Source organism: Periplaneta americana, chromosome 1 (genome assembly GCF_040183065.1).
Source record: "Periplaneta americana isolate PAMFEO1 chromosome 1, P.americana_PAMFEO1_priV1, whole genome shotgun sequence".
Lineage (NCBI taxonomy): Eukaryota > Metazoa > Arthropoda > Insecta > Blattodea > Blattidae > Periplaneta > Periplaneta americana.
In genome coordinates, this window is record NC_091117.1 from 34,229,597 (window position 1) to 34,257,013 (window position 27,417).

Here is a 27,417-nt window from a genome sequence, read left to right on the forward strand (position 1 = left end):
AGCCCGAGACATAGATGGGAGGATAATATTAAAATGGATTTGAGAGAGATGCGATATGATGGTAGGGATTGTATTAATCTTGCTCAGGATAGGGACCGATGGCAGAGTTATGTGAGAGCGGCAATGAACCTCCGGGTTCTCTAAAAGCCATTTGTAAGTAAGTTTCAACTATGTGCCTGCAGATGACACCAAAATGTCATTCTTACAAAATTGCTGGTTGGCCTATTGTTGCATAACTCCATCCATATGATGAGAGAGTAAAAGGTGGAACACAACGGGCCTTCAAAGGGTACTTGATTTAAGTTATTTTGATATAAACTTCGATTATAGGGATTAGTAATTACTACCTACCAAATGCTCCTTCCTCAGAAATGGGATCTTTTACAGTGTTATAATTAACAGCTATTACCACACTAATTCTCGAAGTGAACATCAAAATGCAAGATGGAGCAATTTACTACAAGATTTAAAATCCATTCCTGATCTACCACGAAAATCTGCTGTGGCCACATTCAGACTGATTACTAGTCATGACTGTCTTACAAAACATCTACATCGAATCAGCTTATTGGACTCTGCTAAATGTTTATTGTGCAATAAAGAAGATACCATGGACATGGAACATCTAAAATCTGTGAATCTCTGGAAAATTTTATGGACCTTACATCTGAATATTGAGAAGCAAGAAGGAGAATGACTTTACTGTTGAATACTGAGCATTAAGGCGCGTCTCCACTATTAAACATTTAACAACAACATGTTAAATGTTAAATTGTTTACCGTTAACATCCCAACATGTTAATGCTAATTTCATTTAACACTTTGTCCACAATGTTAAACATGTTAAACTTGACTTTCTTTGCGTAGTCCACCATAAACAGTCTATGAGATTTTAATATAGATAGTGTTTTATTTTCAAACTTTGGACAATGGACTCAGATGATGATCTGACTTTTGTAATTGCCTCTATTGCTTGTTACAAGGCTTTGAAAAGGAGAATGTGGATGCGGCAATATCTTAGTAAAGACACTATGCAGGATACATTCTAAACGAGCTTAAAGTTGAATACAGTATGGATTTGGATTCAAAAAATTGCTGAGAATGTCAGAACACGATTTTAATATAGTGCTGCAAAAATACTTCCTGTTACATCAAAGAAATACACAATTTAAGAGCAGCCATTTCATCTCAATTAAAAAAATTACAGCGCAATTGATTATCATAGGACCTATGACATGATAGATGTTAAAGGAGTGGGTAATATCATATAATTATTCTTTCCGAAGTTTTACGAACGTTAACATACAACACCAAATACGACCATTACTGACGTCAACATAGCATTAACGTTTAGGTATGACGAGAGTACGAAAACTCTCTATTGTATTCTCGAGAACAATTAAATAATAATTCCAGTTCTCTAAAACAGTCGGCCTCCTTTGTTTTGTCTCTGTATTCTTTTGCAGACACATCCCACAAACAAAGCTTTTCCATCAGTGCATTAATTTTATTCTAATGTATTTTCTTTCGTCTAACACCAAGGACCAATGATAGTATAAAAATGATCAAGATACGCGCCACAAAATCGGAACTTATAGTTGTTGCTATGGAAACTGTACGAACTTTGCCGAACTGTACCGACGCTGCACGAGCAAATGAATTGACCTGACATGTTTTCCATTTCTGCTGGAAAACACGTCAACATGTTAATAGTGCTAAATTCAACATACTTAGTTAACATGTTAAGTCAATTGAGACTTGAAATTCCATATACATGTTAAATTCAACATGTTGTTGTTAAATGTTTAATAGTGGAGACGCGCCTTTAGACACACACACACACACACACACACACACACACACACACACATTGTTAGAATAACAAAAAGGATTTCATTGAAAATGTCTGGAGGTAACTCCAAAAGACTGACAAGAACCAGAGTAAATTGAACCAAACTGAACCGAACCAAAATCAAAATCAACCCAACCAACCATCATCTGAGAATATTCATATGAGAAAAAATTAAACTCACCTGACACTCATCATTTGGGACAGGTGTATCTCCATCTGTATCAAAACTATTCAGTGCTTGGCTCCACACTTGCGCAGATACAGCCAAAGTGTGTCCGATTGCTGGCCCCAGTCTGATAGCTATGGGCTTCGTAACACAGCTCAAAGCAGTAGTCTCACTGATAGTCAGTTGCACTTTAGCTTGAAAAGGCTCAATGGCATTCTGTTGTGTCAGATAGGCGTAGTCAATGATATCACAACGGACGTGACCTCCTAGCTCCACCATGGTGGTGTCCCCACTCGACCAGGTGCACACGTACAGAGAAGAGTTGTCCAGAGCGAAGGACATGAAGCACTGTGACTCCGGAGTCGACTGGTCCACAGAGAACTGTTTCAAGGGCGACGGTAATGGTTTAGCTGCACTACCTGTGGTCATGTGGTTATACAGAGCAATCTGCAAACAGAAACAATGAAAAATTAACTTCAGGAACAATTTTAACCAAACAGCTACAGTAGTACTACCACAGTCTGCTATATAGTCACGAAGCTTGGGATGATTTTTTGCATTTCTCGCGATAGTTGCTAGCCGCTTGGAGCACTGTGAGTATACTAGGAACAATAGACCGAGATCGTGTGTCATCGTGATTTAATACAGGTCGTAAGACAGACCATGTGACTCGCTTAACCTGATCACAAAGGGTGGCGTTTCAACCATATAAATTAGTTGGAATGCATAAAAAGTAACATATATTTCTCTAAAATGTAGTGTAATTGCATTAATAAAATTTAAAACAATGATTATGAAACACTTCAGACATAACTCACTTGCGAGTTAAGGTGTAATATTATTTTTGGTGTGAAAATTATGTTGTTCGTATGTGTAATACCTGCCTTTATTTCGATTAAATATTGCGAAATTCTTGTACATTCATTTATGCACGATTCAATAATTTTCAGTTGCACCGCACGGATATTTAAATATGTTAAAATTACATGTTATGTTTACTGTACCAATTGCCCCTTTCTGTCTAATTTTAGTGGTCTCCAATGCCCTGCCATTATATATGTATGTTATGTCATATGGAAATTATAGGTTATGTTTACTATATTTAACTTATATTCCTATATTCGCAATTATACATTATAATTAAATATAATGTCTTATATGATATCCCGCACATTCAATTTGTCGGTATTTTAATACTACAATTGAGTACTGAATTACTGTATTTATCTACTACCTAAGAGACGAAGTAGGCCCTAACATAATCGTACGTACCTACACTAATTTCATAGGGGTGGTATGGTAAATTTTCTGTCTACAATTAAGGAAGGTAGATGTGCTAAATTAAAATCACAATATAAATTACTTTTTATTAACCCTCAAAATAGCTTCAATTCTAAACTTAAAATGTTGATGCAAACAGATTATGTTAACATGTAAAATTCTCTTCGCATTAAAATAACACAGTTTTATAATTATTATTTCTGCAATATATTATGCAACAAGAAGTGAACGGAACTTATGGACACATTGCACTAAATAAAACTTAGCAATGATACATAATAAAGTTATAATATAATATTTCACTGAGCTCCATACACTGAAATAGAAAACCCAAACATACATTACGGCCTGGTCTAGATCGAAAAGACATGGACTGTGACGTATTTCGCATTGTTGTGAAAAGCTGTGTTAGTTATCGGTTGTAATAACTGTAAATGGCTAAAATACAATAATCTGAATAATAATATGGGACAAGAACACGTTTGTAGTACTATAAATTATAAGAAAAGGAGGTTAAAGTTATCCTTCTTCCGAAAGCTCCAGGAAGGTGATTTTATAAAATATAATATATACTTTATGAAAATAATAAATTGTCTTACTTTTCACGTGCTATATTATTCTTCTCTAGTGTTAATATTATATTATATAATTCCATTGCCGCTGAAATTTAAATTTTAGTTCCTATTTCATTTTATTTATTTTTTTTATTTTCTATATTTTTCTTATATTAATATTGTATTATATAATTTCTGTAACTGTAATTTTAATTTTATTTCCTATTTTATTTTATTTTATATTCTCTTATATGCTTATTAATATTATACCTGAACTGTGACCGAACACGAGCGCTGCTCATTCAGTCTCAAATTTTGTTAATACTACTGTATCTACTTTTTTATATTGGTTGTATTATTTTATTTCTATTTCTCTTGTTTGTAATTATATTCTTTATTCTGTATATTTAAATTTAAATAAATAAATAAATAAAAAATTTAGTGTCAACTCCCATTTAAGATTAATTATGTCCCCAGAAAAACGTTAAATAGGAGTTCTACTATACCAGTGGCGAAGCCAGTAAGTATTTGAAGAATGAGTAGATATTACTATATCCTAAAACATCTTCCAGTACCCATTTTTATGATTCTATAGCCTTTCTTTATGTTTATCTACTCTCCCATCCTGTTACTAAATTATATTCAAACAATTTACAATATAAAAGTCTCATTAATTTTGTCACTGAGAAATTGTTAAAAGTAGTTAGATCTTGTTATGCTCACTTAAAGTGCGGGAAAGTCTTAATATTCCTTGTTGGTCGCTGTGGGAGTTGCTAGAAATTCTTTCTGCCATCAAAGAACCTGCCATTCATGCACTTTCTGAGAATGAGCGATTTTATTTTCAACAAGCTGGCCCACAACCACACTACCATCAAGATCATACCAGGTCAATAAATTGGACGAAGGGGTGTTCTTGAGCACTCTCCACACTTGCCTGATTTAACTCCACTCAACTTTCACTTATGAGGGACTCTAAAGAATGTGATGTAACACAGAAAACAAGCTATATTAATGGAGCAACATGAAGAACTTGAAGTGGCGTGTGCAATCATCACAATGGACACAGTGATTAATGTTGCACATGGAACAGTTCAATGAACCCATGTGTCCGAATGTTAATGGAGTGCACTTTGAGCACTTGTTGTGACAGTAGTTGTTAAATATGTCTCACAGCCATCCACTGATGCCTGTATCAATTTAGTAATAAAGTTTATACTCGGATTTTTTTTACTCAGATTTTGAAGTGTGTATACATTTTTTGGATCCCTCTAAATGTGTACTGCATTCCTGTACCTGTAAAGACGAAATGTTGAGAGCAGCTTGAAAGGACGGAACTTGATGAGGGGCAAAGAAGGAATCTACCCTCATACAGGCAGCCAGAGCACGTGGAGATACCAGAATATTTCTGGAATCCTGTGCTTCATCATCTTCATCTGTCTGCAGAGACAGCTGCACTCTCCACGTACAGGCAACAACCTGGAAACATCATGGGCCATGCTCGAAGGTAAGTTGTGTTGATAGGGTCTGAATCCAGAGGTAACAAGAATAATCAATAGATCAGTGAAACAAACAAACAAACAAACCTGATGTGGAGGCACTGGAAGTTCCAAGCGACACATTTCTGATTCTGACAGTTGGAACTGAGCATATGGCTGGTAGCAGGCTCGACAATCACTCCAATATTGCAATGAGCATAGCACCTGACCCTTTGGTTCCTTTCCTGCATGATCCATTGCTACCTGCAATATAAATGGATATGGATCATTTTCGTTAGTAATTTCATCATAACAAAGATGATTAAATTTGTGGAATGTTAAAATTGTACTTGTTAACCAGAAATAGTTATATTATTTTATGCAGATAATATCCATTCATAGCATTAATTCGAAATAATAAAATTGGCTTCAAAGGGTTGCTATTGTGATGAAATGTAAAGAAAACTGTAAAAAGGAGCAAAAAGGACGTTCCTTATTTTTATTGTGTTTATTGCAATTGAAAGTGAAGTAGAATAAGCTAAAAGATCCAAAGCTTTTTCAGTGAGTGAGCGAGCGATTTACTAAAAGAATGAAATGACTAAATGAATGATTGAATCAATCAATCAATCAATCAATCAGAGAATTAGCAAATCAATGAGTGGAATGGGATAAATAAATGAATCAATGAATAAATACCATATTTTCTAGAACACCCTGCGCCTTGAATAAGTCATGCACACAAATTTTGAAAGGGGAAAAAGAACAACTTTTAACATGACAAATTAAAAACAATTAAACACAAATATAGTTCAGCTAGCGATAAATAAAATCTTAACCTGGAACACAACGCATTTCAAACCTTCCTATGCGACTGCAATGCATGCATGTCATTATCTTGTTTAATTGGCCATTTACATGATATCCTGGAACATTAGTAACATGTGTCATGACTTCAAGTTTCTCTGCATCTATGATAATTTTAAGTTTCTCGCTGCAAGTAAAGGATTGCAATCTCATACCTTTAGTGGTAGACCTAATCATTTTCAGAGATGAAAATGTAAGCTGCACAAATTATACACTTATTGCACTTGAAATTGATTCTGATATATGTATGTACAAACGCATGCTGGCTGCAAAAGGGTATCTGTCGGATACGGGGGGGGGGGGGGGGAGCCATTAATCCTTCCCACTGAAGGCTTTAAGGAACCAACCTGGACAAATACCCAATGTCCCATCCCTACCTTCCCGTGGTGCAGCTGTTAGTAAGCATAATTTTACAAGCTGAACTAAAGGGAGGGGCTACTCATCAATTAGCACTGGTCAGCTTGATGAGTTAATGACTGAATTTGGTATAATTTTCCTCTATCCAATACCTAATTCCCTCTTTACCCTTTCCTATCCAGTCCTCTGCCTGAACTCTTACTTTCTTCGACCCTGATGGCATTAGAGAATTCGAGGCCTAGGGGTTCATTTCCCTTTCCTTCCTCCTCTTTCTACTTTTCTGTTCCTAGTGCTGACCTGCTATGGCACTAAAATCGTCCTCCAGTGGCTTAAGGAGGGAAAACTGGTGATCAACAAGATCTCCCAGCTAGGTCCAATGGACCCATTGACCAATGGCAGGTGTGGTCCTCCAGACATTCTGGGGGTTGTGTGTGAATGAAGTAGCCACCAAAACGTTAAAATATGGTGTTCACTTAAATCGGCTACAACTTGCCATTTTCACCTCAAAATCTGTGCTTCACTGGTTGGCCATGATAATATCTTTGAAAAATATTGAAGTGCAAGAGGTCAAATGACTTTATTGTCAAACGCCTGGCATTAGAAAACAACAACAACAACAAACGCATGCTAATCCAAACGCCATTTAACAACATTAACAATTGAAATACTTGCGTGGGAAGATAATGACATGTGCTACCACCTTAGGAGTTGCGATGAAGACATATTGGGCAATGTTGTCAACTTCACCTCGAATAAGTCACACTCCCGTATTTTTTACTTGTATATTTCGAAAAAAAGTGCGCGGGTATTCGAGAAAATACGGTAAACAAATAAATATATAAATAAAATAAATATTATACCTTGAATGGCACAGGAAAGATGTCGACACGAGTGAGAGCTCTAGGCTGAGGGTATCTCCACGCCATGGTAGGTGGAGCCTGCCAAAATACTACTTGGTAGGGCAGAGGCACATCATCCCGAGAGGACCCACTGCTTGCATCCACGAACTGAAAAGCTCCAGCTCTCAGATCATCTCGATAATGTTGGTCTTGGTCCACTGAATGGTGAGTGAACTTCATCATTTCTGTTTCACTCTCTGATGTAAATAATTTCAGAAAGGGCTCGTACTCCGACCAAATCAAATGCAATGAGCGAAGATGTTCTGGACCAACATCGATCATGATGCAATCAGATTCTGCTGTAAGCTGTACCTGTTGTATTGCATAAGAAAGATACACAAAATTAAGAAATCACACCTTTTTTCACAAGTTACATCCCTACAAAAAGCAAAGGACAATTTCTATTATATGCCACAAAGTCAAATGTAAGAGAAATATTAATCTTTTTGTTTTACAGATTTAATTTTGAACAACATTCTAAACTTCTTTCAAAAGTTACCTAGCATCATTGAAATTAGTGATAATGTGATGATATTTCGACGAAAGTGTTTTATACGGTAGCTTAAAAGAATGGGAATGTAACTCAATCAATAGTAAAACAAAAACAAAAAACTTTGTATCTCCTGAAACAGACTAGAACCAATGATTTTAGTATGTTTACTATGACAAGAGACTAGCAACTAACTTTCGAGCAATCGAACTCTCAGCTGAACTGTCAATCTGGTCGCTGTAGAAAAGTCGAACCACAGCTATGACAAATGCCATTTATGGCTCATTTTGACATGCTTGACCTAGGGACACAGACCTTAGTTTGTGGACTTCTTATATTACGAGAAAAAAAAGCAGTGTGTTAGCGGCAATGTTTACAGACTGCTGAAACTTCCAACTCAATTTTCTAATTAACCATACATTTAATCACAAAACGTAATATAGATTTTCTATTCATTTAAGTGTACCCTGTCATGCCTTTCAATCTGCAGGATTATTTCACTTCCACTCCGTTTTAGATAGGCCTATATATATATATATAAAACAAAATCTGTTTGAGGTCGTATACCGACATACAGACAGGTCTGTACATGCTTCCCTACGCAGATCAGTCCTACTGCTTAGCTTCCTCAGGACAGGCACTCCGCACTACCATCATTAAGGGACACTAGCACTCAGTTTTTACAAAAATTGGTCAAAAAATCAATTTTCAGTTTTTTTTGTACGAAAATATTTTTGGGCACTTAGGAAGTTGATAATAAGAGGTTTTCGCCTCTACGTCGTCTTTGAAGTCCAGGAGCGATTTTTATATAGAACTACTCCATATGTCAGCATTGTATCTCTTTTCACAAGTTTGCCTTTTGTCCAAACTACATTTCTGAAGTTCAAAATGCTCCTTGCACATGCAGTTTTAACGAAATTCAATGAAAATATTTATGTGTATCCATACATATATTATCTGAGATCTAACGTTGAGAAATGTTAAGTATCTTGAAAATTAGGAGCTAAAAAAATTATTATGTAAATAAAAAATATTAAGAAAGAAATGTTGTTGTCTAGTGCCTTGCATTTGGCAATGAAGCCATTAGCAGAGAAAGAAATGTCTGATGGTCAAAAATGTATTGTGCCTAAACTAGCCTACGTATGATGAAGGATGAGTGGAACAGAGAAAAATTCTCTCTGGCACCGGGATTTGAACCCGGGTTTCCAGCTCTACGTGCTGAAGCTCTATCCACTAAGCCACACCGGATTCCCATCCCAATGTTGGATTGATTCCTCTCAGTTTAAGTTCCATCTCTTGGGTTCCCTCTAGTGGTCTACCCTCATGCACTGCGTCATAGATGTATGACAGTGGCACAATGTCCACACATGTGTAGAGGTACACTTGTTATGAGAGGATTCAATCCGACATCGGGATGGGAATCTGTGTGGCTTAGTGGATAGAGCGTCAGCACGTAAAGCTGAAAACCTGGGTTCAAATCCCGGTGCAGGAGAGAATTTTTCTCTGTTCCACTCATCCTTCATCATATGATGACGCAGAATTTCTGCACGGAAATATCATATGTACTTCGGTACACCATAATAATATATATAGCCTACATATCATAGATTTCTCAACGTTAAAATATTTCCCGTTAATCAGGGTCCGCATTAAAAAAATATGAACTTGCTGTATTTAAATGTAATGCATTTGGAACATTTTGATTATAATTATCATTAATTTGCATAACTGAAATAAAATTAACTTCGAAACTACCAGTCTGATTGAGCTCAAAATTTACACACACCTTATTCTTAATGCATCTAACAAACAGTTAAAAAATGAAATAAACTGGATTAAAATTATAAAAATTTCAAAACTCAGTACTAATGTTCCTTAAGCTGACAGAACATTACTACCTGGGATTTTAAATTCAGTTACAATTTTCTAGGAACTTTGATTACCTGAGGTGGTGAATCAACTAACAGCCATGGCTCCCATGCCAGACACACATCCACATTACAGCTCCAAGGATTCAGGAGAGGTCGAGAGAATCCCTCACAAGCGGTGGTGAGCATCAAGCAGTTGATGGACAGGTTGCCTGCCACTCTGTCCACCTGCCCACGGACAATTCGATTCACAGCCCCTGTTAACCCAGCAACACTCATGACCACGTCAGCTCCATGTTTGGTTCCTGAGACTTGGAATACCAACTGCTGGCTTGAGATACTCACACCAGAGACACCACCTGCAGCAAATTAAAAAGAAACATCAACCACAATCTTCCAAAGAAATATTCCTGTTTTATTAATGATGATAATAGTAAGATACACTCGAGAGGAAATTAAAGGCAGAATAAATATGGGAAATGCCTGTTATTATTCGGTTGAGAAGCTTTTACCATCTGGTCTGTTCTAAAAAAAACTGAAAATTAGAAGTTATGAAACAGTTATATTACTAGTTGTTGTATTGTATTGTATTGTATTTATTAACATTCCATGGTATTCATACAGCTAGAATATGGAACAAGTCAAAAAACTTAATACTACTATAAAATCTTAATTCATAGTCACAGTCTAGATGAAATATATACAGATGAGATTTACAATATAGTCTACTAGTACAACACAAAGTTTTAGTATCAATTTCATGAAGTGTTATTGAATGTCATGAATTCACCTACAGAATAGAAGGCATGAGAAATTAGGTACTTCTTCAATTTGGCTCTAAATAATTTTATGTTTTGAGTTTCATTTTTTATATCGATAGGGAGGCTGTTAAAAATTTTTACTGCCATATAACGCACTCCTTTTTGATAGCATGATAGACTTGCCGATGGAGTATGAAAGTCATTCTGACATGTATTTATGCTATGAACTGTTGAATTAGTTACAAAGTCTTCACGATTACATACGAGGAAGATTATTAATGAAAAGATATACTGACAAGCCATGGGCATTATTTGTAGTTTTTTGAAAATAGTCCTACATGATTCCCTAGATTTGGCACCTACTATTATTCTAATTACTCTTTTTTGTAATAGAAATATATTGTTACTATCTGTGGAATTTCCCCAGAATATTATTCCAAAACTCATTACCGAGTGGAAGTATGCAAAGTATATTGTTTTTAAGGTATTGATATTTACTATCTTTTGCATAGATCTAATAGCAAAATAAGCTGAATTTAATTTGGGGGTAATTTCTTTAATATGATTTTTCCAAACACATTATCGATTTTTAAGCCAAGAAATTTGGTTGTTGTTGTTTCTAATAGGGATCTATTATTAATTATTGCGCTAGAAATTTGCGAGGTTGAATTTGGACAGGATTTAAATTGAATTTGCATATTTGTGAAACTTGGAGTTAAGGGTGTTTGAGAATAAGTTGCTTAGGAAAATATTTGGGACTACGTGGGATAAAGTTACAGGAGAATGGAGAAAGTTACACAATGCAGAACTGCAAGCATTGTATTCTTCACCTAACATAATTAGGAACATTAAATCCAGACGTTTGAGATGGGCAGGACATGTAGCATGTATGAGTGAATTCAGAAATGCATATACAGTGTTAGTTGGGAGACCTGAGGAAAAAAGACCTTTAGGGAGGTCGAGACATAAATGGAAAGATAATATTAAACTGGATTTGAGGGAGGTGGGATATGATGCTAGGAATAGGGACCAATGGTAGGCTTCTATGTGAGGGCAGCAATGGACCTCAAGGTTCTCTGAAAGCCATTTGTAAGAAAGTAATCAGTAAGATGATACATCATGATCATGACCAATTGGTTGGTTAGTTTCTAATGCCTGCAGATGGGATCAATTGAATCTTCCTGGACTCTGTAAAATGACAGTAAAGTAAACCTTCAATTCAACGGAGTTTGGATTTAATGGACTTTTTTGAGGACTTTTTATTATTATAGGCACTGACCCCATTTTAGGTAATTTTAGGTACTATAAAACTACTCCCAATGAGTATAATTTTCCATAAATTGCACACAAATGCAATTATTTTGCACATTTTCTTAAAGGAACTAAATAGGCATTTATCTAAAAATCCGAGGTCTAGTAATGAGATAAAATGTAGTCCTGTGTCAAGCAGTGATGTGATTTTTCGCCATGCTATTGTCATTATGATTGGTCGCCAGCTGAAGAGAATAAACTGTACATTAGTCCTTGTAACGTGGTGATCTGTCATCTAGCATCAGAGAAATGGAATGTACACTTAACATCTACATTATATGTTTAAATTATAGTATTATATTTTAAAATATTGTTTTTAAAAATTCGTGATTTAATGAACTTTCGATTTAACGGACATTCCTTTGTCCCCAATAGTTCATTAAGTTGAGGGTTTATTTATTTTTTAATTTCAGTTCTGAGGTATGGGTATCTGAAAGGCAATATTCATTTGCAATGGATGGCGCGCATGCACACACGCACGCATGCACACACACTTTTTTTACATGTAACAGAATCAATACATACCTATCTTTTCTAAAATACCAGTATCTGATTTCTTAGTGTCTGCACTTGAGGATTCATGAGACAGATTAGAACTTCTTGCAGAGCCAGTCTGTACATTAGAGAACTCCATTTTCTGAATTTTTCTCAGTTCCTTATTCTGTATTCTCAGTCGCTTATTTTGTTGTTCAGCAGTGTCTACCTCAGTTCCAAGATCAGAAGAATGGGTGCAAGTATCAAACGAATCCTTTGAGCTTTCCAGCGTTATTAGTTCAAAGCTAGACTGTGATTCTGATGATACAGTCTGATGTGTGCAAGATATAAAATCCTAGAAGGAAAATCAAAACAGATGTCTATAAAACATGTGGATTCATAATCTCGCTGGTCCCTCTATGTGCTGTGAATCTGATGACATACCAGTTAGAGGTATAGAAATTAAAATGTGTATTGATTAAGACAAGATCAACTGAGAATAGTCAATGATTTCGTTGTCAAGTACTCTTATAAGAATCCAACCCACAATTCAATTGTATACTTCAATTAACAATATTATAACGAATAATTTCGAGGGAAAAATTGTTCCGGGGCCAGGCATCGAACCCAGGACCTTTGGTTTAACGTACCAACGCTCTACCAACTGAGCTACCTAGGACCTCTATCCAACACTGATCCAATTTTTTCCCTCTATATCCACAGACCTCAAAGCGAGCTGACAACCGTCAAACAACCAGCTTCGAGTGCACACTAACTCTGTGTGACTTAAATTGTGGCTTTCTGTTAACGAACATTGACATGTATTATGCAAATCAAGATTTCAGGTATAACTCCCTGTAAAGTTGATTTGAATAATTTCGAGGGAAAAATTATTCTGGGGCCAGGCATCGAACCCGGGACCTTTGGTTTAACGTACCAACGCTCTACCAACTGAGCTACCCAGGAACTCTATCCGACACCGATCCAATTTTTCCCTCTATATCCACAGACCTCAAAGTGGGCTGACAACCGTCAAGCAACCAACTCCGAGTGCAAACTAACTCTGTGTGACTTAAATTGTGGGTTTGATGCCCGGCCCCGGGACAATTATATATAAGTTAAGATATACTGTATATTTCATCTTATATTAAACAAAATTCTATTTCATTTTAAGTTTCGTTTCTCTTTATGTTAAATCATGTTCTGATCACAGTGAAGTTACAAATGGAAAGAATTTCAGGAGATCTGGAATCAAGTAAGTTAAAAACCTCTGATGTTACTATACCCGCCCATTTAGGCTAACCATTTTGTTCTCTGTAGCACGGTTGCATTACATGTATTAGATGTCTACCAGTTAGGTTAATCAGACACTGCCAAAACTGGCCAAACTGTGTTCCAGGTATAGTGAAAATTAGCTGCTGCAAGTCATGTTAACTGATAACCACTTTCATACATAGTTAAAATGAGTGTGGTGCTCGTTTGACATATTAATTGTTCTGTGCATGGTTCACCGTGTAATATTGTGTAATATGGCGAATATTCGATATAATTTAGAACACAAAATATTCATTTACAACAGTAAAAAAAAAAAAAAAAAAAAACATTCTTACGAATCCTGCAAGAACAAATTTCGTCGTAATTATCCCTGGATAGTACAAGTTCCACCATGACAAACAATTTTTAAGTTAATGAAAAAAATGAAAACGTATGGTATTCTTATAGACAAAAGTATACAAAACATAAGCGCAATTCTGCTTTAATAGAGGAGAAATTTAACGACATGGGTGAAGATTACGAAACGAACTTCAGGCAGTTTCACGCTTTTTTTCAACAGAATTAACGCTTGTTTAACATAGAGAGTAATGGTGAGTACTGTTCGATTACAGTAGAATCCTGATTATCCAGACTATACCGGCCGAGGGCAATCCAGATAAGCAAAAATCCGGACAATACGGAAGAGGAGTGTGCTATGTCGTTTTTGATCCTGCAATTTTAAAGAGATAAAAGTCGACCTAGTAATGTAGAAAGACGTTACTCACATGTACATAATAAACGAGTTTTTATTCATACAGTAACACAGTACAGTATATAATTGACTTTAAAAAACTTTATTATTCATCTTGATTACACAACTTTTAACACTGTATCACTTCGGAATATGTATGGTAAGACTTTCCTGCATTAAATTTCAACGTACCTCGTTTACATGTTTCGACCTATTTATGGGTCATCTTCAGAACTGGTCATTGTTGGTCTTGGCGCCACTTGTTCTGTTTCCTGTGAGGGTGTGTTCCTGTGGTATAGTGTAGAGTCAAAGAGTGTGTGTGTTTTGAAGTTGAGTTGTGTGTTGAGAATTTCGTTGGGGTGTGTTTTTGAACGACCAGTTCTGAAGATGACCCATAAATAGGTCGAAACATGTAAACGAGGTACGCTGAAATTTAACACAGGAAAGTCTTACCATACATATTCCGAAGACTTTATTATTGTTCAGTACTGTATATACGTATACTAACGTAATTTAAAAAAAAATTGATCCGGATGACATGGAAGGCCAGATAATTGGGACTCTACTGTATTTATAATAAGTAAGTTATTAAAAGAAATACAACAGTATGGACTTGTCAGAGTTGGATGCCATAGTTGAATTGATAAGATGGCACCAAGTAGTGAATTACGAGAGGTCCTAATGACTTCAAAATCATCCCAATATAAGAAGGTTGCATAATAAGCGTAAGCCTGTAGACCCTGACTACAGGCCCTCCTCCGAAAAAAAAAAGTATAACAATAAAGTAAGTTATTTAGTATTTATTGCTACATACAATACAAAATAAATAAATGCATATTGCTGATGTAGCGCACACCCATTTGAGCAAGCTCATGTTAGAGGCCAGTCCCTATAAATAACTATTTTGTACTAAATGAAACACAACAAACATTCAATAAAATTACAAAACACAGATAATAAACGAAGATAAAAGTGAAAAATCAAGTCAAGAACAGAATATAAGTTGAAATGAATAAATAATATATTGAAATTAAGAAAAAGGAAAAAGGGACAAGAATAGTAAATAATTTGGTTAATTTTTTCTTAAATTTATTAAAATGAAAATAACCTAGGTCAGGATTTATTATCAAAATAGAGTTGTATAACCTAGGCCCGTAACTCTGACTACGATTTATTCCAGTGGTTGTTAACATTTAGGTTCAGCTAAAGGACATATCAAATTAAAATATATAACATCCAAACGGCATAGCTCTTTGCTGACAGCAAAACACTACCAGACCAACTGTTATTTCATGACATAAACATAACCTTTCCCTATTAATAATTTCAATGTACCCCAAAAGGACTACAATAACACAAAGAAGATGGCTTATCTTCGATCTGTACTCACATAAAAGCAATGCACCACTTTTCTCTGGACAGCTTCCATGAACGTCCACTGTGGAATGCTGCAATGTACTTTTGTAGGACGTCCTAATTCCAAGTCAATTTTGGAAGCCTTTCCAATAGATTCTGACCATTTCACAGTGAGAAATGCTGGCGGTATTCCTGTATCAGGATGTGGATCGCCTCCTTTAGTCTCCAACAAAATGTAAGAGAAGTCATCTGGACGTGGTATTCCTCTGGGTATGACGTAGTCTTGTTCCGATAATCGTATACTCATATCGAAACAAGATATCTGCAGATTAATAATTCGTAATAAAATATTAAAACATTTTTCTTAATGTCACAAACATCAGTTAACCTATGACAGGCATAAACATCTATGGATGTTAAAATTGGCTATTTAGCTATTGCTGTGTTATCTATCATTAGGGACACCACAAAGCAGTGAATAACATACATCAAAGTCGGTAAATAAAACTACTGCATTTCGTGAAAAAAAATCGTTATTTAAATATGCTAAAGATAAAGGAAACTACTCTGAAATGGCCATATAGTATAAGGTATATTACCTTTTTTTAACTTCTTAAACAAATTTGAACACTGTGAAAGTTCTGAAGTTTTTAGACTGTTATTCTATTTAAAAACTGAACTGTTTACGATAAACATGAAATAAAAAGTGTAAATAAACTATACAATTTTACAAGTGTACCTGCATTTTTCTCATGAAGGATAATGATAGGAAAGCATGTGGTTGTGCCATTAGCACGTACAGCAATGGCTGAATTCTTTTTCGAGGGGGTAGTGCGTCCTCAACAGAGCCCTCCTCCGAACCTGCTTCATAGCCAATGTCGTCATTCTGATCATACTGAAATTCAAGAACACGTAATGTTAGCAGCTGTCCTAATTACAGTCTATTAGCACACAGGCATGTAGTGAATTTATAAAAGAGTATGTTTAAATTAAAAAATTAATTTAAGGGTAAAGATTTACTCTAGAGTAACCATTCTTTTTTCATTTTAAAGCTTAATATATATAAACACATCACTAAAAAAATGAAAGAGCTCTGATAAATAGTGTTATATTTATGACTGCTTGAAGATAGGCTATTTTACTATCATTTTGCATGCCATAATGACCAACTCCCCTTAATAAACTTCCTCGTATGTAATCGTGTAAACTTTTTAACTAATTCAGCAGTTCATAGCATAAAGGTACGGTCACACGTCGCTACTTTTGCTGCGCAACTTTTGTACAGCAGCTGCAAAAGTTGCATGTCGTGTTCACACGTAAGCCAAAAGTAGCGTGCTGCACGCTACTTTTTGTGCAGCGCAACCCGAGTGCAGCAAAAGTTGCAACTGGAGGTTGCGAGTCTGTTCACACACACAAGGCACTACTTTTGCAGCCGCAGTCATGCTGCAGGTTTCCATCTCCGTGTTGACTTCCCAATATACATTTTGTGGTTATGTTTGCATTATTAAGAAACTCATGCAAAAGCTTACTTATCTATTATTTGCTTTTCTGTCCTAACTAGTATTCAGAAATTGGCATTATTTTTACTATAAAGCTTTTAAAAACGCCTATATACTTAAATGATAACCAACAGCACATTCACGTAATCAATGTTGGCAACTCTCCTGTTTGAAACTACACTACAGAAAAAAAAAAAAAAAAAAGAATTATATCGTCAGCAGATATGCTCAGACTGTGTTGTGCATTTAATAACTGTTACAAATAATTTATTTTCATCACATCTAACATTAAAATATATCCAAACAATAAAAATATCATTGGCACATTTGGGTGGCAACACTGGTCGCAACCGCAGCAAAAGTTTCAACAAAACCGATATCAAAAATGCTGAGGCTGCAACCCTGAGAACCCTGTTCACACGTCGCTACTATTAAGCTGCGCGCAGCATGGAAAAGTAGCGGGCAGCAGGTTCGGCAGCCGCTACTTTTCGGGTTGCACCGTTGTTCACACGTCGCAGTACAAGAGTTGCGCAGTTTTTTGTACTGCAACGCTGCAAAAGTAGCGACGTGTGACCGTACCTTAAATAGGCGTCAAGAAATGATTTTCATATTCCATGTAAACAAATACAATACGATACATATAGAATTTGACAAGGAAAAATGACTTGCAATATACTTTGCACTCTATTTTTCCCTACATATAAAATGTATAGTACCTTGTTATGAACATGTTTAGCAACAAGCTTCTGCTTCAGTCTACTGGAAAAGCAGTTCAGTTCACTGTTATCTCCTTCCAGTACTTCATACAGTGTGAATGAGATCTTGCCAGCAGTGAGCAGAATCTCGACTGGAACAACATCACGGCGTCTGTGTTCATTATTGTTCCACAAAGCATTTTTGCGGGAGACAGTTCGTTTGCTTGTTACCTCCTAGAAAAAAATACAAGACAATGTATACAGATCTTTAAATTAGTCGACATCATAAGTAACTTTGTATACCAGCGGCCTACTTCTATAGGTGAGCTGAAACAAGAGAACCACTCCATGCAGAAAGAGCTTCAGTGCGTAATTTATCAGAACCTATGATGTTGATAAACAAGTACACATATCTCGAAAGATGTTAATTTTAGCACCCATGTTTATTACATTTTGTTTTTTTGTTTTGATGACTACTACTATCTCTCAAAATACTGAATGCTTTTTTTGGTGAATATTACTTATGTCCCAGCCACTATAAGAACTTGATGAAATACCTTGAAAATGCCTTTATAGTATTGATTAGTAGAAATTGATCTGATCACTACAAGAGCTGTAAGCCCACCCAACCCACCTTAAATACATACCTTACTTATATACGAAAATCGTCATGAGTGAATGAAGAATTCGGCCATATTTCTTTAATGTAACAGTGGGCTTCAGTGTCGCCAACATAGTAATAATACTACACACCTAATCAAACCTAACCTAACCTCTCTCATATTATGACGAGTTGCCAAACTAACTTACTATTATGACAAGTGTTGTATTGCATGTTTCCACGTATTCACATTTTTTTTTTTATGTTCTAGTGATATTTAACTTATTTTATATTTTTGTTTTCATATTTTCCGATAATGGTATATCTATAATGTGATAAGTTGAGCTATATATAATCATAATTTTCCTTACTGTGTGTACTTAAAAATATTGTATTCATTGTATGCTTTGTACTGCACTATTTTATTATTACTACTATTATTATCATTATTATTATTATTATTATTATTATTATTATTATTATTATTATTATCATTATTATTACTACTACTATTCTTATATTTTATCATTATTATTATTATTATTATTATTATTATTATTATTATTATCATCAATAATTGTCTTATTTTTTTATACTTTGTATGTCTCATTTATTTTGACCTGCTGTTCACATTTTATTATGCTTTTTCCTTTCTTTCTGTATGTTATATAATTATTATGTCTGATTTCTACTTACCGGTACTTGTTGTTTACATTTTATTATTATTATCTTATTCAGTTTTGTGTGTAAAATTGTAGTGTACTTTGTAAATTTGTAGTGTCTTTGTAACATAGTTTTACTCCTGGTTGAGTGTTAGAGAAGGCCGTATGGCCTTAACTCTGCCAGGTTAAATAAATCATTATTATTATTATTATTATTATTATTATTATTATTATAATCTAACCTAACCTGTCACACACCTAATCTGACCTGACCTGGCCTAACCTAACCTGTCACATAATACTACACACCTGTAGTAACATTCCTCACATTTAGTATAATTTCGTTTGCATATATTACCGGCCCTGTTCCTGATGTCAGTAGCCATCTAGTGCAAGTGGATCGTAATTCCATGAAGAAAATATGGTGACTTTCATAATAATTACGTTTAATTCGTTCAGTCCTTGTATTGTGATATATTAAATATGTTAATGTAATAATAATTCTATATATACAGTACAATAAGAATTGAAATGTGTTGTGGTTGTGATAAAAGTATCGAAAATTGGTTTATAGCGCTACATTAGCAGTGATAAAAGGGTGCAATATTCTTTCAGTGGCCGGTGGATACTCTATACTGACCCTTTTTTTTTTAACACCATTGCAAGGAAGCCAAATTTAATTATTCCCTCACCTTGACATTTATCTACTTACTGTAGCTGGACTCTCAGGGGTCCTATGTCTGTTAGAGACGAAGGGGTATGAAGCATCATAGTCTAACATTCCTTTAGTCTCTTCTTTAATGTCACTGCTTCCTTTGTCTAGCAATTCTCTTCTTTTTCCTCCACCTCCCATCACACTGGTACTTGAAGCATCTGCACAATCCACTCCACTATCCACGAAACTGAAAACAAAAGAAATTCAATAAACAGAGTTCTAACAGAACCAAAACAATCATAATTAGCAACTCACTGAACAAGCCTCATATTTTAATTATCCAAGTTGTGATATTAGTTTTAATTATCATATTCCATTTTGCTTCTTGCAGTGTGTTATCATTCCCTATTAAGACTCGAACCTGAGTCCACTAGATTTATGGCAATGCTGCAGCTGCATTGGAAGGCATATAGGAAGCATGTTACTGGAAAATTTAACTTCATGGATGAAGAAATGGATTGGGAGCATCTCACCAGAAGTCCAACTCTCCAGAAGGAAACCATTTAGGAAAAATATGGACTGCAAGAGGATGAACTGGCTTATTACCAAGTGTCTGCTATAGAATTAGAAAACAACAACTCTTCAGACAATATAACGTCTTCTGTACCATTAATTTCTTGCCCCTTACATCCTTGTTCTTCTGTAGAAATTACAGAAACAAAGAAGGGAATCTAAAAACACAGAAAGTATGTTTGCAAAACGTCTACAGCCTACAAGAGAGGTAGAATCTTTCAATAGTTACTAATGATGAACATCTTTTACTTTCAATTTTCTCATTATCAAAACCAGGAATCAACTACAAAGCTTATAGTAGAAACTCTATAAACAATCCATAACCATTATTCTCAGGATTCATGGTTATACATACACGGTTCTTACAAAAAGTTTAGGGACACTTCTACAAAATAATATATCAGCTCTTGTCTCTATACTTGTTTCAATAGTCATAACATTAAGTCACCACGCAATAGTGCTTTGAAAATAGTTTTTTTTTTTTTCATGAAAACCAGAAGTCTCTTATATTAATCCGTTAATTATTTATGAAAATTTATAACTTTTTGTCACATAACCTTGAACCCTTTATTTCTTAAGGGAAAATGTTCATAACTTTTGATTTGTTAAATTTAGGTAAATGGATTCTCTTGTACAAACTTACTTATGGCCGGTTTCACCAACCTTCGTTATCATTATAACGTCTCGTTAAATAATTTAATAACACGTTAGTCAGTTTTTGTGTTTCACCAAGTATATTATTGCTAACGCATCTTTAAATTCATCGTTAATTTATTAGGACCTATTCGTCGCGTTAAAACAGTAACGATGCGTTAGGAGGTCAACAACATGGCGGACGTAATTATTCGATGATGAAGTTCTTTATTTAGAACTTCAACATAACGACGAACTTATATGTTGTAATAACACTCGGAATAATCATTTTGAAGATTAAGTGATAAAGAATTCCACGAAAGCTACACATTAAGGAAATAAGTAGTAAGAATGATTCTAGAAGAAACTGAATACTGGTATACTGTATAGGTTAGAATACGACAGATAGAAATCACCCACTTAACGCCTCTTCAACACATTCTTCTCGCTTTAAGATAACGTTGCGGGAAGTTTTGAAATGGTAATTGATGATATGAACGGGGTATCAAAAGCTATATTGTCTAGATATGTGAATAAATTATCAGACGTACTATCAACATTACAATAGTCATTATTTCTATAGGCCTAATAAGCTTATAGCTAAATTTTATGTTGTCATAGACAACATAGATTGTGTACATGTTTCAATCGTATGGTATATCCTGGCAGTAATATAGCCAAAAGAATCTGCAATAGAAGAACATATTTTTCCTTCAATATTCAAACAATTTCATAGGCCTATGTAACGCTCCGTATAGAAAAATTGTGGCTAAACTAGCGCTGAGGTAGTTTCCTTCGTACTCTGCTTATACACCTTGCACATACGAATCTGTGACAGTTTACGTTTGACTAGTTTAGGTTTTTGTTATGCCTTGCATATACGATCAAATGCATTACCACAAAAAAATCCCTTATAAATTCAACGATTTTCACTTCTGAAACCAGCAGAACTACCTCAGCGCTAGTTTATTGAAATTGTAATAGGTTAGAATACGACAGATAGGAATCACCCACTTAACGTCTCTCCAACAGATTCTTCTCAGTTTAAGATAATGTTACGGTCTAGATGGATAGCACAACATTCCAAAGGAGGATGCCTTTTAAATGAAAAGGGTGCAAAGAGATTTTCTTTTAGGAGACAATGGATACCCCTTAAAATCCAATTTAATGACACCTCTCCTGAATCCTGCCACACAAGCATGGCAAAATTGTTACAGGGTACTAATAAATTTGTATGAAATACAGTGGAAAAGTAGTATGCAATTTATGGTAGAGGCGATTTCCCGTCCTAAATTTAGGCCTAATATAACTGCTTAGAATGCTTTATATATAATGAAGTGTGGCATCAATTTTGAAGCTGTCGACCTTATAGTCCGCTAAATTTTCTTAGATTTTTTTAGAAGTTACAATTTAACTGCTCTACATTCCTATTATTTACATTTAGAAGCAGCTGTCCTTTTTTTTAATTGCGGTGTGACAACATACTGTATTTAGGAAGATGTTCTTAAAATTTCTGCCTCTTACCCGTTTGCCTATGATTGTTCCCTCATGCCAAACAAAGTCAGCCATGATCATATGTAACCAATGAAATTCGCGATTTCGAAGCCATGGTCGTATGAAAAACAAAACATGCAAGATACAAGTACAAAATCCCCTCGTCAGTAAACGCCTGTTAATTTTAAAGATACGAGGCTTGGTGAAACAGTCAACTTTTAAAGATCCCGTTAAAATTAAACATAAAAATTGTTGACAAGTCGTTTGTGCTGATTTAAAGAAGCTTGGTGAAACCGGCCATTAGGATGTAGCTAATTAGGCTCTGGCATGAAAAAAATAGAAAAATCATGTGCCAAAGCGGGAGAAAAAAGAAAAGAAAAGGCATGGAAAAGAAAATCGCTGATAAAAATGTATTTTAAATTGCGCCTCAGGCACTATCTGTGTCCAAAAATAGTTTGTAAAATAATATATTTTAATCTAATTAATTTAAATATATGTAAGAACTTCGCAATAAACAATGCAGTCAATCTATGTTGTTACTATCACTGAAGAAAAGATACAAACCGAGAATATTCTACGATGGAGACCTCAGTCTCTTGTGATGCTTCTTCTGGAAGTGTTTTAATTGATGGCGCTGCTTGGACTTCAGGAGTGACCTGCTTACTGCATGGAGCGATGAGAAGTGGACGGAACAGAAGAAGAATCTCTCCTAACAGACTTGACGCCAGTAAAAGCTGCCCTGTACTGACAGATACCTGTCAACAATACACATGTCTTAACAGATTTAACAATATTAAGAAATTAAACCTCCTCAACACACAGCTGAATTTCAGAACACACACACTATTTGACTACACACTACACAACACAAATGCACCCCCACCGAAAGACGCAAGGACCAGGACCACAGCAAGATGGCTTCCAAGCCGAAACTAGTCACCTAGATATCTATAACTTAGTTCCAATTAACACGTGAAAGTTATACGTATATTTTATTCAAGTGACATAATAATGTTAAAAGTTGTGTAATCAAGATGTATAATCATAATATTGGTTTCAAAATTTAATTATAAGCTATGGTGTGGTTTTGGTACTATAAAATACATGTAAATTTGTTCATTAAAACAAAGGGCTTATATTTTATTTATCTTTATAAAATTAAATATAGCCCCCCCCCCCCCCAAAAAAAAACAGACCTCACAAAATCATTCTTAAGGTCTTTATATTAATCTGATATTTTTCACAACTATTTTAAAGTGTAGTTTTTCGAAAATCTGGGTGAAGATGAAAGCCATATTTTCTCTTTGTTAAAAGTTATGAAAAAAATCAGGGGAAAAAAGTCATTTTTTATTAAATATACGAATTTTGAAGCACCTACGTATCTCTGTAACTTTGGGAGTTACTATAAGAATTTGAATATGACTATATATTTTTACATCTGTTTCCTCTTAACGTCTTTGTGTAAAATTCTCTCCACAGTCCACTTTAACATTCCCATAATATGCTGCATGCTTTCAGATTGGACATTTTGTTGACTTGATAATGGCCTGTCTCATTGCTTGGATGTTCTGTGGTTATCGAACACTGCGAAGGTCTACCAGATATTTCTTTTTCAAAATCGAGACTGTGCTCTAAAATTTGCAACCCATAACAGTACAGTTTTCCTGTTGGAAATGTATCATTTCAACCTAATATGAAGTGTGTAGGAAGCAACACCTCGCAACACTAGTGTCCAAGCAGCGGTAGTGACAAATCTGGGAGTTATTTCTGCCACCTTGTATTAAATGAAAGCTCCCTTTTAAGAAAAAAACCCCAGAACCCCATTTAAGCGAATTAGTCCTCCAGAGATTTCTGCAAAAGGGATTTTACTGCAGTTATTTCAAAAAGAAAATGACGGACTGGTTCCCACTTTCACTAGAACAAATATACCCGTACAAATATTGATTCACAACACCTGAATCTATAATGGTACAAGATGGCTCATAGTGAGTAAAAAAAATGGAAACCCAATGTAGCAAGAATGTACCGAGAGACAGTTGTGATATGACTTCGGAGTTAAAGCAACTGTAAAGAAACCGAAATAAGAAAATATTTTCTCTTCATGCTTCATATAATGAGGTGATAAAATTGAGGGGTTTGCCGGAAGAAAGGCAGATAGACCTCTATGCCCTTCTTCGGGAAAACGGTTTAAAATGTAGTGAATAATTCGCTAATTATAGTAGCGAAATTTTGTTTTGATTTTACTGTACATACCTGCAGGACAGGGCTGCGTGCGTGCGTGCGCGATTTAGTCAGTCAGTCTACAAGTAGAGCTAGTGCTGCGCGTTACCGCATACTGTACTGTATGTGTTTTCTCTTGGTAGAGACTAAGCAAATATATAGGCCTATAGTTCAATTTAGTCAGTCCAGTTGTTTCCTTTGACTGCTTTTTATGTTCATTATTGTCCTTGCTTTAAGAGTAAATAAGATTATGAAACTCATAGATTCAGACGGAAATATTTTATGTTGTATAAAGAGATTTGTTACAATTTTCAGATTTTTGGGCTTATTGTTATCAGGATTATACAAAGAATAAATTTTATTTATTTATGTTCACACAAAATGGAGATTTTCTTTTTCTGTTATATTCAGAGATTTTGCTTTGCGTACTTAATGTCTACTCAGTATATCTGAAATAATGTAAATTACTTTAGAAGTATATAATAAATGTCATAAAATGTATCTTTGTTTCAATTCCGTGTGAAATTTAAATCTGAAATCTACATTAAATCCCCTAAGCAAATCATTATATGGATAAAGGGCATATAGCCCGAAGTTTTATATGGTACAAATATAAGGAAATTTAATAATATAAATTGCCTAAATGCTACAAAACATTTATACTCGCTAAGATTTTTAATTTAATGTATAATTTTGTTCACTATCTGTACATTTTATTCAGGTGTGTTTTAAAATCTTAGATTGCCTGTATCTCAATTTACCATATTGATGTATATGCACTTTTTCCGGCAAACCCCTCAAATACTGTATATTATAAAAGTCTGTAAACATTGTGTATCATCAGATGGTTCTTTTAGACGGGCAGACATTATTGCTATCAATGGACGCTTAAAATGGGCTCTTGTTCTTGACCCTACTATCCGTTTCGAAAGAAACCTAAATCAGGCCACCGAAGTTGAAATTGAGAAGAAGTCTATATATGAACCTTGTCTGCCGTATCTTTCTCAAAAGTACAACGTCCCTCTTAAACAATGGTCTGTGATTGGTTTGCTGTTTGGCAGTAGAGGTTCAATTACAAAATTCACATGGAATTATCTTAAGGAACTTCACATTCCTTTTGATTATGTAATGTCTATTCTTATAAATATTATCAAGGATTCTCTTCAAATATTACATCATCATCTCTATTTCAATTAATCAACTTATATTTGCCTTCAACCATTAACTTTCTTTTTTCTTTAATGTATCACATCACATTATATTGTACATGTTTATTGTATTCAGGACCCTTGTGGTCACTCAAATTCTTTGAGCCGATGTCTATAATTTAGAAATTTATTAGAGATCCAGCGAACAAACCTGACCTCAATATCAGTAACGGCATTGACTTCTAGCGAATGTCCACAGACAAGAATGTCTCCACGATACACAATGGCAGGGGCAGCCACAACACACAAGTTCAGTCCAGCTATCACAGGCTGAAGAGACATGTGAGGAGTGAAGCTATCCTTCCCCGACACTAAATTATTCCACTCCAAGGCAGGGTTCTCACTCATGGTGCGAAGACTTGTTGACTGAGAGCTTGTCAAGCTGTAAAAATCAAACAGTATTAGTAAATAGTCTATATAATCAAAGCCTGCAATAAATAATTTAAAACAAAAATGTGTAATTTACTTCGCATATTTAGGCTTAAACATGCAATGTAAATACAATATAACATAAAGTGATCAACTTTCGCTAGTGGGAGGTAAACTCTGAAGTGCCGAATTCTTTAAATTTGAAATTAGATCGGAATATGTACAGTAGCATGCAAATTAATCCGAACACGACATATCTTTACATTTTCTGCCATTGTTGGCCTCACAGCTGCTCATACCGCTTTAATTGATATCTGTAGTACGTGTAATTCCATTGTTGAAGGTCTGTCATTTTTTTATAATATGTGACATTTTGCCTGTCGTTTTGTACTTATAAGCATTTCAGTTGTGTTGAAGACTTAATACTGCAATCCTGTGTACATTCTGTCATCTTCACAAATGGATACAACTCCACGAAAACAGTCTAAAATTATAACATTAGCAGAGCATTCTTCTATGACACAGAGGCAAATTGCTGCAGAATGTCACATCGGTTTGGCTACTGTTAATTCGATCATAAAATGATACAGGGAGACTGGATCCATCACACCCCAGAAAAAAGGAAACTGTGGCCGGAAAAGGAAGACTTCACCTGCAGATGATCGTTTAATTGTCAGGAAAAGTAAATTAAATCCTAAACTAACTGCTGTCGACTTAACCCACGAGTTAATGGCTACCACTAGGGCGAATATTCACGTCACAACAGTGCGGCGTAGCTTTTGGAAGCTGGACGAAGGGCTCGTAAGCCTATTAAGAAGTAACTGCTAACCCCTGTTATATGCAAAAAACGCTTAATGTGGGCAAAATTACAATTACAGTGAATGACTGGAAGAATGTACTTTTTTCTGATGAGTCTCATTTCGAGGTCCACGGCCACCGTGTTTCTTACGTACGGAAAGGATCCGAAAAAGTAACAGCAGCTCATCTCCAACAAGCACCCAAATACCCCCCTAAAGTAATGTTTTGGGGTTGTTTTACACATGAAGGGCCTGGAGCATTAATACCTATCAAGGGAATGTTGAATTCTGACAAATA

General features: G+C 35.1%; 1 protein-coding gene across 3 annotated transcripts in view; it reads right to left on the reverse strand.

The window, feature by feature from the left end:
- Window positions 1-27,417, reverse strand: part of Vps13B (vacuolar protein sorting 13B) — a 96,530-nt gene that overhangs the window by 18,736 nt on the left and 50,377 nt on the right. Inside the window, exons 26-37 of one of the 3 annotated variants that reach the window (XM_069818197.1) lie at window positions 26,110-26,335; window positions 23,090-23,280; window positions 19,883-20,072; window positions 17,929-18,141; window positions 16,453-16,608; window positions 15,763-16,035; window positions 12,404-12,707; window positions 9,882-10,165; window positions 7,410-7,760; window positions 5,437-5,592; window positions 5,147-5,329; window positions 2,034-2,465 (exon numbers count right to left, since the gene is read on the reverse strand). In XM_069818197.1, coding sequence (XP_069674298.1) covers window positions 2,034-2,465; window positions 5,147-5,329; window positions 5,437-5,592; window positions 7,410-7,760; window positions 9,882-10,165; window positions 12,404-12,707; window positions 15,763-16,035; window positions 16,453-16,608; window positions 17,929-18,141; window positions 19,883-20,072; window positions 23,090-23,280; window positions 26,110-26,335 — 2,959 coding nt within the window. Of the gene's footprint in view, window positions 1-2,033; window positions 2,466-5,146; window positions 5,330-5,436; window positions 5,593-7,409; window positions 7,761-9,881; window positions 10,166-12,403; window positions 12,708-15,747; window positions 16,036-16,452; window positions 16,609-17,928; window positions 18,142-19,882; window positions 20,073-23,089; window positions 23,281-26,109; window positions 26,336-27,417 lie in introns of all 3 variants that reach the window. The other 2 variants (XM_069818189.1, XM_069818208.1) reach the window with 2 other exon arrangements.